The 12,624-nt window shown below is 51.1% G+C and overlaps 1 protein-coding gene across 1 annotated transcript in view; it reads right to left on the bottom strand.

Annotated features, from left to right (window-relative positions):
- Positions 1–12,624, bottom strand: part of MYO18B (myosin XVIIIB) — a 226,745-nt gene that overhangs the window by 170,361 nt on the left and 43,760 nt on the right. Inside the window, exons 11-14 of the mRNA XM_027125285.1 lie at positions 9,486–9,576; positions 7,536–7,728; positions 3,966–4,046; positions 1,780–1,921 (exon numbers count right to left, since the gene is read on the bottom strand). Of these exons, the coding sequence (XP_026981086.1) occupies positions 1,780–1,921; positions 3,966–4,046; positions 7,536–7,728; positions 9,486–9,576 (507 nt within the window). The remainder of the gene's footprint in view (positions 1–1,779; positions 1,922–3,965; positions 4,047–7,535; positions 7,729–9,485; positions 9,577–12,624) is intronic.

Below are 12,624 nucleotides of genomic sequence, written 5' to 3' on the forward strand. Positions count from 1 at the left end.
CCTCACTCGACCTTTCAGGAGCATTCAACTCTGTTGGTCCGTCCCTCCTCCTGCGGCTTCCAGAGTGCCACATCCTCCCACTCCCCTCCTCCAGCCCCGGCCACTCCTCCCCGGCCACTTTTGCTGGACACAAGCTTTGTCCCTGGCCCCTTGACCTTGCGACGTCCCAGGGCTGAATCCCTGGCCATTTTCACTGCCAACCCTCATTCCTTTAGTGATCTAAACCAGAACTGTGGTCCTCAACATCTTACAGATTTTTTTTTTTTTGCTTTATCATACATCTCCTCTGCTAGAATATCAGTCCCTTGGGGTGAAGATTTTTGTTTTGTTCACAGATGTATTTCCTGGCCTAGGGCAGTGGCCACCACATTTTAGGTGCTCCTGAAATATCTGTTGAATGAAACAGTGAATGAATGACCCCACATCCTGACCACCATGTCGCTTAGGACCTAAAAGACCTCAGAGTGTATTTGTCTTCTTACATGCCTGGGGCTGCCCAGGTGAGGGGGGCTCACAGAGATTTAGATCCAGACAAGGCTTGTGTTGAACCTGCCTTCTGACACTCACCCTCTGCGTGATCTCAGACAAGCGTCTCTGCAAGCCTCTCTCTGGAGCTCACTTTCCTCATCCTGGGGGGTAAGAATATCGATCTCCCAATACGTGAGAGAATTCTACCAGATGCTGCACAGAGCTCAGAGCACGGGCCCCCCGTGGAGTGCGGACAGCATTCCTCCAGCTCGTGCATCCACAGGGGTGATCTTCTTCGTCGCATCAACAGCCTCGGCCTCATCAATGACGTCACACCTGGCCGCTGATGACGAAGCTCCTCAGGTACATCCTCTCACCCAATCACAGCAGTGGAAGTTCTGGTGAAAGGGAGGCCAGGGCGAGCTCCAACCCCATTGCTCGAGACTACATGAGATTTGTTCGGTGCCACGTTGGTGAAAGTACGAATAGCCGGACTTGAACTTGAGGCTGACACGTGCCAAACCCTGTGGTCTCTGACTTCGCTGTCCCAGCTCGAAGTGTCCATCTCGCCTCACACTTTTCCTCCTGCCAATCCAGCCCATCACCCAGTGCTGGGGACGCTGCCTGCTCGGTACCTCCATAGTCCGCCCACCTCCCCGGGGCAGGCAGCTCCGCTCTCACCTCCCTGGCCTCCTTCCTATCGTGTCTCCACGCTGCAGTCTGGGTGAACTTCCTAGAACATGAATCTGACCATACCCGCCACTGCCTAGAATCCTTCATGGCTTCTCATTGCTCTTGGGTTAAGACCAACGTTTTCTGTGAGGCCTGCAAGGGCTTGAGGTCTGAGCCCAGATGACATCTCCTGCCTTGTCCTGTACTGCGCTCCCTGCCCTCTGTCAGATTTACCTGCACACCAGCCCCCCGAGGGCCCCCGGCTCCCAGAGAAATGAGGTCTGCCTGCTGCCCACCACCAAACCCCAGCCTGCCATCTCAGGCTCAGCGGCCACACACATGCTTATGTGTTAGCCTGTCATCTCCCCCTGTCCCCGACTCCCCCCAGCAAGGACACGGAGCCCATCAGTGCATTTGTTGCCATATAGAATGGTACCCAGCACACGGTAGCTGCTCAGGACACTTGAGGAATACGTGAACAAATGAACACACAGATGAACGAAAGCACACCCAGGCACACGCACAGACGTTCCTGCACTCAGACTCCCCACCCTGCCGTGCAGGCCTCGTCGGGGCGTTGACAAAGACAGATTCAACCCCAGGCTGGACTCAGCACCCCACCCCGACTCGCTCCCTCACCTTCAGCGCCTTTCTTCTCAAAGGTGGCACAGAGGCGCTCGAGCACCACGCTGTCCCCGGAGCCCTCCACCCGGACCTCCTCATCCAGGAGACAGAAGAGGCCCCTGGCGTCCTCAGCACCTCCTCCGGCTGGCAAGCGGACCTGGCAGATCAGGATACACTGAGGAGTCCTGATCCCCTGACGGAGGCCAGGCCTGGGTTTCCCTTCCCACCCGTGGGAGTCGGGGGCACCTGCCTCCCAGGCATCACAGGCCTAGATCCACACTCCCTACACCCCACACTCCCACTCACTGCAAGACTCTCAGTGTCGAAGCCACAAAACTAACAGCCTCTTGGTTACAAGGGGTCCAGATCCTGCCTGTCTTCATTTCCAGGGTGACCTTGGGCAACGTAACTGCACCTCTCTGAGCCTCATTTTTCCTCTTTTGCAAGATGGAGAGTGGTAATACTTTCCTCCGAGGGCTGTCGTGAGGGTTTAATAAGGGCAAGCACTCTATAAACTACACATCTCTGGCTCCACACAGGCAGCTGGTCTATTCGTGCACAGCCAAACATGAAAGGATTAATCCCATCTGCATCACTTCCTCTTAGAAGTCTTCGTACTTTTTTAAACTAAAATCTTGAGGAGAAAAAAAAAGTTCCCAAAGCATGTCTTAGAGAAGATGAAGTTGGTTCAGGGGCACAGACGCGGAATTCTAAATCTAGCTCCCAGCGTCAGAGACCATCCAGGCGACCCTGAAGCTTTGCATACGGGAAACTGAAAGAGGCCTGGAGACTCTGCGGGACTCATCTGAGGGCCCACAGCGGGCTGACACATCTGAAAATGGTGCCAAGTGGTTAAAGTGGGAATGTGATGCATATGATGGCCAACGGTCCCAGTGCGCCTGGGGCCAGGGGCTTCCCAGGACGTAAGGATTTCAGTGCTGAGGCCAGCAAAGTCCCTGACAAATCAGCACAGCTGGTCACCCTAATTCAGGAATATTAGTCCACACCCCGCTGACAGGGGTCCAGAGAGGGGAAGGGACACGTCCAGGGTCACATGGAGAGGCCCAGGGGCAGAAGTGGACCTGGATCCCAGGTATCCTGAATCTTCACCTTGGCCTTATTTGCTGGGGTTGAAACTTACAGTCAACCCATCCCCAGAAGGCAGCTGTTCCAGCCACTGCCCAGGGGGCCCAGGGATGCCATGGTCCTTCCCCTCCTTGCACTGCCCGGGTGGTCCCTTCAGGCCTGCCCCTCCCAGGTGAGGAAGCAGGACGGGGACGGGGAACCAGCCGAGAGGTGCCAGCAGGAAGTAGCAGCAGGTGTGAGGGGCCGGCTGGGCGCACAGACTGAGAGCGCTTTGCAGGGGCAGGCACAGCCTGCTGCGAGCCCAGAGAAGCCAAGGGACCAGAACAAGGTGTCCAAGTGCAGGAGAGACGCAACCTGCGGGACACCTACTGTATGCCACACACCCTGCAGGGGCTTTACGTGCCAGATACCACAGGCGTTCACGACAACCCAGGGGACACCATCTATCGTTCCCACTTGGGTGATGAGGAAGCTGAGGCTTGGAGAGGTTAAGTGACGTGCCCAAGGTCACCAAGATCGGACCGGAGCCCAGCAAGTTCCATGGCCCAAGCACTCTCACACCAAGATGCGCAATGGCCGAGGGCAGCTCTGGTTGAGCATAGGTGCAGATCTGGGGTCAGCACGGTGGGTTCTGGGGCTGGGGAAAGGGAGATAACGACTCAGGTCTCCCCCAAACTAAAGCCTGTCTGCCTCCAAGAAGCTCAAGGGCCTGGATCCACCATCGCCCCCGCTCTCCATCCCCCAGGGGCCCCTACGGTCCCAGTCTCTGCTGGGCACAGCACCTTCCTCTGGACACCCGAACTTTCCAGGTGACAGGGCTGGAGACCACTGGGCACCGGCCCTGGACTCCCCTCAGCTCAGACCACAGTCCAGGTGTGGGTGCGTTCTAAGACGCAGACTCAGGTTCTCAACCTGATGGGATTTAAATATTCTTTGCCCAGGCCACACCCCCCAGACCAATCAACGCAGAATCAGGGAGTGGGTCCCAGGCGTCGGTGTTTTTAACGATCCCTGGGTCATGCTAGGTGCAGGCAGTTTTGAGATCTAGTAGCTCAAAGGCTCAAATCTGCCAGGATCTCTAAAAGGGCCGTGCGACACCTGAGAGGCCGTGTTACCTGCGAAGGACTCTGGTCCACAGCAGCCACCGTGGTCCCCAGGGATGGCTCCGGGAGCTCAAACTGCACAGGGACATCTTCCTAGAGAGTCACAGAAGTTCAGCATTAGCTCCTTCCATGAGCTGAAGGGGAAGAAACTTCTGAAGGAGCAAAGAAAAGTGAGGACTTCCATCGTCACACCTTGGCCATTTTTTTTTTTTTATGTGGTACGCGGGCCTCTCACTGTTGTGGCCTCTCCCACTGCAGAGCACAGGCTCCGGACGCGCAGGCTCAGCGGCCATGGCTCACGGGCCCAGCCGCTCCGCGGCATGTGGGATCTTCCCGGACCAGGGCACGAACCCGTGTCCCCTGCATCGGCAGGCGGACTCTTAACCACTGCACCACCAGGGAAGCCCCAAGGCCATTTTTTATTATTATTTTTTAATCGTGGTAAGAGTAGATATGGCATAAAATTTAACATTTAAATCATTTTTAAGTGCACAGTTCATTGGTGTGAAGTACATTCACACTGTTGTGTAACTGTCACCACCATCCATCTCCAAAACGTTTCTTACCTTGCAAAACTGAAACTCTGCACCCATTAAACACCAACTCCCCATTTCCCTCTCCCTATTTCTGTGTCTATGAATCTGACTCCTACAAATACCTCGTATGAAGAGAATCGTACAGGATTTGTCCTTTTGTGACTGGATTATCGCACACTTAGCACAATGTCCTCAAGGTTCATCCAGTCGTAGCATGTGTCAGAATTTCCTTCCTTTTTATGGTTGAATAATAGCCCCTTGTGTGAAGAGATCACATTTCTTTATCCATTCATCCACTGATGGACACTCGGGTTGCTTCTACCTTTTGGCTATTACAAACGATACTGCTGTGAACATAGGCATACAAATATCTCTTCGAGACCTTGCCTGAAATTCTTCTGGGTAGATACCAGAAGTGGAATTGCTGGATCAAATGATAGTTCTATTTTTAATTTTTTGAGAAAACACCATACTGTATTCCACAGCAGCTGCACCATTTTTATTGTGCACAAGGGTTCCAGCTTCTCTACATCCTCCCCAACACTTCTTACTCTTTTTAGTCTAGTGGGTGTGAAATGGTATCTCAATGTGGTTTTGATTTGCATTTCCCTGAACTAGTGATGCGGAACATCTTTTCGTGTGTTTATGGACCATCTGTATATTTTCTTTGGAGAAATATCTATTCAACTCCTTTGCCCATTTTTAGTTGGGTTCTTTTTGTTTTTTATCATCACCCCTTAGCCTTTGTGTGAGAAGAAAGGATACAGACCAGCATCCCAATAACATCCTAATACTGTTCATCCTCAGGGTGGTCAGCAATCATGGTGAGAGCTTTATCAGGAACTGATAATTCAGGGCAAACTTTTCTAATATTTACTGAGTACCTAATAAGCGCTGGGCTGAGTGCTCGGTGCTGGATGGAGCAAAAAAACTATGGATAATAAGAGTTGGCATATAAAAGTAACCAGAAATATCCAGATAATGCTATGCTCAAAGATGTTCATCACAGCGCTGTTTATAACACCATAAACATGGAAATAACTCAGATGGCCAAAAGAGAGTTCAGACAGCATCAGACATAACCGCAAACATGCATCCTTACTAAGAGCTGTGAATGGAGTGAGGAAAAGTGAATAACATAATGCTATGAGGAAAAAGACTATAAACTCGTGTGTACAGATGGATGGGAAATCTGTAGAGAAGACCATATATGGAAAAATGGCTGGTGTAAGATACAGACAGGACAGTGGTAACAGTGGTTGCCTCTGGGTGGTGGGGCTACAAGAGATTGTGTTTTCTGCTTCTTGACACTTATACGCACTTTCCAGTTTTTAAATAGAAAACATGTTTTACTCTGATCATCAGAAATAAGTGAAATATTATGGGACAAAAAAATATGATGGCTGCTACTATATGTGGAATGCCTAATACACATTACGCATTTCTGTATCCCACTTCATCAAATGCTCCGAACAGCCCCTTTAGGCAGTACGGTAAAAATGACTGTGAAAATAACCGCCACCTCTCCCCTTCCCCGTATCCACACTCTCGGTACAGATACGGAAGTTTCTCCCATCAAGAAGTGGATGCCATTTCCCCACCCCGTGAGTCAGGGCTCAGCCTTGGACTTGCTGTGACCAACTGATTACAGCAGAGGTGATGTTGCCAGTTTCAAGTCTTGGTCCCAAGGGGCCCTGAGCACTCCTGCTCACTCTCTTGGACCCCTGCCCAGCGCCATGAGAACAGCCTGAGCTAACCTGCTGGAGGACAGGGCACTCCTGGAGCACAGGTGAGTCATCCTAGCCAAAGGGCTGCCTGGATCAGCTCATGGCCAGCTGACCTCCAGACACAGGGGAGAGCCAGCCAAGAGCCACCTACCCAACCTGCCTCTGACCACAGGCACACGCTCTCCCAGCCAAGACCAGAATAGCTACCTAGGCAATCCACAGACCTGCGAGCAATAATAAAAGGTTATTATTTAAGCTACTATGTGTTGGGACAGTTTATTATGCAGAATTATTGCGGGAAATGGTAACTGATACAGGAGTATTGCTATTTCTATTTTACATGTGATAAAATTGAAGTTCAGAGAGGGTGAGTGACCTTCCTAAGGCCACACAGCCAATAAGTGACAGAGTTAGGGTGAGACCCCAGGTCTCAGCAATGCCATGTGTTTAAAATTTATTCATATTGACGTTTTCATGTTTATTGCTGTCTGGGCTCCAACCAAAGAAATGACCATAATTTTAATACCCATTATCCTACTAATAAACAATATGATCATTTCTCATGTTTTGCCATTAGCACTTACTGGAGCCAAAGGGGTCTCCTTCAGGGAGGAAGGAGGGAGCAGATGCTAGGGGGTGTCTGGGGTGCTGGCGATGTTCTCTCCTTCTATCCTGGGTGGTAGCTGCAATGAGTGTGCATGGTTGGACAAATTCACTAAGCTGTACACTTCTGATTCAGGCACTTATCTGTGTAAATGTTATAGTTCAAAAAAATTTTTTTAAGTATAAGTAAAGGAGGGCAGGCAGGGACGTGCCTGTACAGGTTTCCTGGTTCACATATACAGAGTCTCTCCGGGGGGCCTCCTAGAAAGGGAACTGCATCTTCACCTTTCCTAGATGCTCCCACATTATGATCCAAAAGGTGTGCAAACCCACTATTTTTACCCACAACCGGGCACGAAGGGCCTTCCACAGGGAAGATGCAAACTAACTGTTGGAGGAGGATTCAGCTTGGGTATGTGGGCGAGGAGGAAGAGGTCAGTGTAAACGAGGGACAGCGGTGGGAGTGAGGCCTGGGGAACCCCAAGTTCTGGACTGTAAGGTGCGGGGGCCGTGGCTGGAGACTGGGCTGTAGAGGGAGACAGGGGAGCAGCAGAGGCCCAGGAGCCAGGCCTGGAGTTTGGTTTTAATCATCGAGGGACCAGACAGGATGAAACTAAAGCCTACTGGAGGACCAGACGACCACGCCCTCCCCTGTCCCGCCCAGCCTCACGCCCTCACTGAGCCACTGCGAAGGCCCCGCCCCAGCCCAGCCATACCTCCCGGAATCGCTCCAGCGTTGAGACAAAGGTCCGCTGGTAGAAAAGCAGCTGCAAGCGCTCGTGAGCGTAATTGTGGCACAGCTCCTCAAAGGTGGCGGCCCGGTCTTTGCCCTGGTGCCGGGGGTTCTGAAAGCCTGGAGAGTCCACCACCATGATGGAGGCCATGGAGAGGTGGTGGGAGGAGAAGGATCTGGGGGGAAAGGAGAGGGGCCCCGAGAGGACAAGGACTCTTAAAACCCCATTGGTCCAAGCCTCCCACACCCCTGCATCACAGAGATGGAGAAACCAGAGCAGCATGCTGGGCGGGTCTGCAGATCCAGCAGATCTCACCACTTGCAGGCTGTGTGACCTTGGGAAAGTTACTTAACCTCTCTGAGCATGGGTTTCCCCCCACTGTTAAATGGTGGTAGGGATGAGTAGGAAGACCCCAGGGGCTGCAGTAAGAAGAGAAGGAGTTGAAGTATGGAAACTGCCTCCCATGGACACCGCAGGCCTTCAGGAAACGTACTCTCTCTACCAGGCCCAGGGTGGAGAAATGACTCGCTTAAGGTCGCACCACAAATTGGCTATAAAGTTAGGACTAAAGTCTCCTTTTCTTGCTTAGTGACACGCTGCTATAGAAAAACAATTTTGTTCAGTGCCTGTCTCAGTTTACAAAGATCTCTCAAGCTATCACCTCCTTGGAGCCTCTTGACAAATCTATCAGGGGGACAGAGAAGGGATTATTCACATCAAAAAGCAGGAGTTAAGAGACTCTGGAGAAAGTCACACGTGGGCTCCAACCCTCGCCCAGCCACGGAGGGGCTGTGTGTCTTGGGAGAGTTGCCTGACCTCTCTGAAACTCAGCTGTGAAAGGGCTAATGATGGAGATGAACTTAGAAGGCTGTTGGGAGGGTTGGATGTGATAAGACATCCACGGCTCTGAACGTGGTAAAGCGGTCAGTGTGTTTTCTGTTATTATTATCATTAGCGTGACCAGCTATACACTTCGGAGGGCCCTTAGTTTAAACCTGAGCTCTTTGCTGTTATTTGCTGAGGTTTTCCATTTGTAAAATGGGGCCAGTAAGATCAGCCACCACATAGACATGCATGAAGATTAAATCAGTTAATGTTCAGAAAGCCAGACGCCTTCTAGGTGCTCATAAACGTAAGGGTAGTGGGTATCGTTATCACCAATACACCCATTTTATGGAGGCAGGCTCCCAGAACCAACCAGGAAGCAGCCACCCTCTGCAGGCTGAAGCAGCCGCCCTCCACTGGCAGTTCACCAATAAATACTTCTTCCCCTGAGCACGCATGATCCCCCTGGTTTCTAGATAATGTGTCTGTGGTCTCAGAGGGTAATTACTCCAGCAGCACGAGAGGGGGCCAATTCTGTGTCTGTGGAGAACTCCACCTGCACTGTTGCTACACACCAGCCTCATCCCCTTAACAGGATGTCAGAAGCCTAGTTACGCCTCCTGCTTTCACAGAGGAGGGAGGGAAGCCCTTGCCCCAGCTCTGGTTTGGCCACACTGGAACTGCTTAAAGATTTCCCGGGGCTCACAGCAGCACTCACCACGGTAGAAGACAGAGGCTCCCGGCAGTACTACCTGCAGTATTTTATGATCACGATTAGGAAGAGCTGTTTACAGACACTATTTCTTTTTTACTTTATTGTTTAATTTTTTATTGATTTCTTTTAATCCTTACAGTGACCCTGAAGGAAAGAGCCATTTTTACAGATGCAGAAGGAAAGGTCAGAGAGGTGAAGTGATTCGCCGAAGTCACACAGCCCACAGGTGGCCAAGGTGGAATTTAAACCCAGCACCATAAGACACAGCTCAACAAGCCCCTCTCCAGCTCAACAAAACCCCACTCTGCTAAACTCCCCAGACTCCCCGGGTTTGGGCTCGTTCATACACTGCAAACAGGCTGCCTCTGTAACCAGGAGAAGGTTGCCATTACCTGTTGACGAGCGAGACCACGGCGGCAAAGACCTCTTGGTACAGGCCCGAGGCCATGCCCTCCACACACTCCACTCCTGTCATCTTGAGCGCTACAGTGGGGAAGAGGGGCGGGTTGACATCCCGTGGTCAGGACCTTGCCTGGGGCCGAGGTCGTCGCTCCAGTGCCATCACTACTGGCCTTAGTGCATCCTCCCCCACCGCGCACACACACCTCCCCCTACTGCTGAAATGACTTACGATCTTAGGACCAAGTTCAAGTGTCCTACCAAGTCTTCCAGGGTCCTGTGTGACCTGGCCCTACCTCCCTAACCTCCACTGTGATCTCCTGCTCAACCCTCAGGGCTCAACCCAACGTCACCTCCTCAGGGAAGCCTGCCTTGACCACCACCACCACCCCATTAAGCCAATTCCCAGGTCTACCTTGCTTTTTTGAAAATTTTATTTATTTTTCACACTGAAGTCATGATTGACATACCAAAAGACCTGTACATTTTTAATGTATACATCCTGATGAGTTTGAAGTATACACCCATGACACCATCACCATAAACACACCACAAACATAACCATCACCTCTAAAAGTTTCTTCCCTCCCTCTTTGTGTGTGTGTGTGTGTGTGTGTGCGCGCACGCGCACACGCGTGTGAGATAGGAACTTTTAACATAAGATTAACAAATTTTTAAGTACAGAACATGGTATTGTTAATTACAGGGACTTTGCTGTACAGTAGAGATATTCATCTACCCTCTAGGATTTATTCATCTTGCATAAATAAAACTATGTGCCCTTTGATCAAAATGTCCCATTTCCCCCTCCCTCCACCGCCCTGGTAACCACCATTCTACTCTCTGCCTCTATGAGTTTGACTTTTTGAGATTTCTGACGTGAGTAGTATATTATTCAACAGTAAAAAAAAAAAAAAAAAAAAAAAAAGAAGGAAATGCTGCCATTTGCTACAACACGGATGAACTTGGAGGATGTCATGCTAAGTGAAGTAAACCGGACACAGGAGGACAGATCTACCCTGATTTTACAACACTGCCCACAGCACACCTGCACTTTGTGGTTATTTCGTTAACCTGCATCTCCCCCGCCCCACAACCCAGGCAGGGAGCGCCCTGAGGGTGAGGGCTACCTCTGGGTTTGCTGGCTCCAAACCCCCAATTCCTGACACGTAGTAGTTACTCAGTAAATATCTGTTGTTCCCTCTTTCTAGAGGGAAATTTGGCAATTTTATAGTAGAAGCCATAACATGTTCATATACTTGGACTTAACTTCACTCTTAGGATTTTATTCTAATGAAATAATTCAGAGCAACAAAGATTTCTAAGTATGTATGTTCTCCCAATTGTTGCTTAAATTGGCAAAATAAAATCACTTTTTTGAGACAACCTGAACATCCAACAATAGGAAACGGGTTAGATAATTTGTAGTCCATCCATACAAAGGAATACTTAAAGTCAGGTCTAGAAGAATACTGAATGAGATGGAAAAGTGCCTGCCCGTAGCGTTAGGAGGAATTAAAAAAGCTTAGAAAATTATTATAATGGCAGCCCCAATTTTGTATAAATACACACACTGGTCCCATTAGAACAGCCAGCCTTGATTAGGGGTCACTGAGCATAGCGGGATAAGGAGTGGAGGGCTCAGATCACAAATATTGACCCTTAGGTTTTGCTTCCATCCACAGAATTGGAAACACAATTTCCAAATCTGCACACACTAGTGTCTAGAGAAACATTTCTGCTTGTACATTCCAGGCAGCCCACTGCAACCCCAAAGCATTTCCCGTCCCTGCTTTAACTCTGCCCCCAACCTGGGTCGTTGCTAGGCAACCCACAGCCTCCCAGCATCTCTCATAAGCTTGCCGGTCCCCTGCCTGCTTAACGTCTACCCTTGAGACCTCAGCCTGAGAGGATGACTCAGCTTCACCAAGCAGCGTGTGCACGCATCTGTGCTCGTACGTGTGTGTGTGTGCACATATGTGCATTATGTGCATGTGATGGTGCGCGCACATGCATGTGTGCGCGTGCCTGTGCATGGTATGTGTGTGTGCCTGTGTCCGAGAGGAGGTGTAACCATTAAGCAGACCCCAGCTTACACCAGAGCACAGACCTGGAAGGCAGTGGAGTCTCGGTGACACCAGCCATCAAGCTGAAGGCCCTGGCAGGTAGAGCAGCCACGGGGATCCGAGGGGCCTCTAAGAGAAGGACCCCAAACCACAGTTCCAAACAGTGCTACCCACTAAGCCCAGACTGTGGTCTCCGGGAGAGCTTCTCTTGAGAGAGTGTGCAGCGAGCCCTGGGGCTCCACGGGGTCCCTCTGCCCTCACCTTCCGCAGCCACAGCATCTGGCTGCAGAGGCTGCAGACCTGGGACTCAGCACACCTCACTCTAGCAGGTGCAGTTCAAAGCTCCTGCTTTTCCCCCGGGTCTTTTCAAGCACCCCCATTCCTCCTGCTGCTCAGGCGAAAGTCCTAGAAGGTGTCCTGGCCCCCTGCTTCCACCTAGGGCCCATGCCATCAGCTCTAACTGTAAACTAGACCTTGAACTGGTCCACCGCATCCCATCTGCTCCCACCTCCATCACCTCACCAAGGTGACTTGTACCCATTCCCACTCATTCCCTGATCTTCCTCCAGGCTGAGCTTCATGAATACAACAAATCATGCCATTCGCCTGCCTGTGTCCCTCCATGGCTTCCCTTGGTCTGAGCAGAAAACCCCTAGTTTACAGACTATTGTGTCAGCTGACCCCACTGAGTTCGCCAACCTTATCTACTGTCCTCCCAGCTGGACCAACCATCCTGGCCTTATTTCTGTTCCTCAAACTGAGAGGTGAGTCTTCTGCCTACAGCGTAGGGGCTCAGCAAACACAACATCCACTGGAAGTGCGCTGGTCCCTTGGCACCATCCACAGCGTCCCCTCTTTGCAGCATAGGGCCCCCTCCTGGGTTTCAGCAGCCTTTGACCCCTGGGCAGAGCTAACTAGCTGACCATAAGCACAGCGTCAGAAGGAGCCAAGTCCATTTCCAGGGGAGTGGTTTCCCCTACACCTAGAAGGTCTGCACACCGTAGACCCTCAGGAAGTCCTCGATGGACAGTGAAAGGGTGCTGGTGTGTCCCCAGGGGCCGGCCCC

This window comes from Aethalodelphis obliquidens, unplaced genomic scaffold, assembly GCF_003676395.1.
Source record: "Aethalodelphis obliquidens isolate GAN/ISIS:26980383/991018 unplaced genomic scaffold, ASM367639v1 scaffold28, whole genome shotgun sequence".
Classification (NCBI taxonomy): Eukaryota; Metazoa; Chordata; class Mammalia; order Artiodactyla; family Delphinidae; genus Aethalodelphis; species Aethalodelphis obliquidens.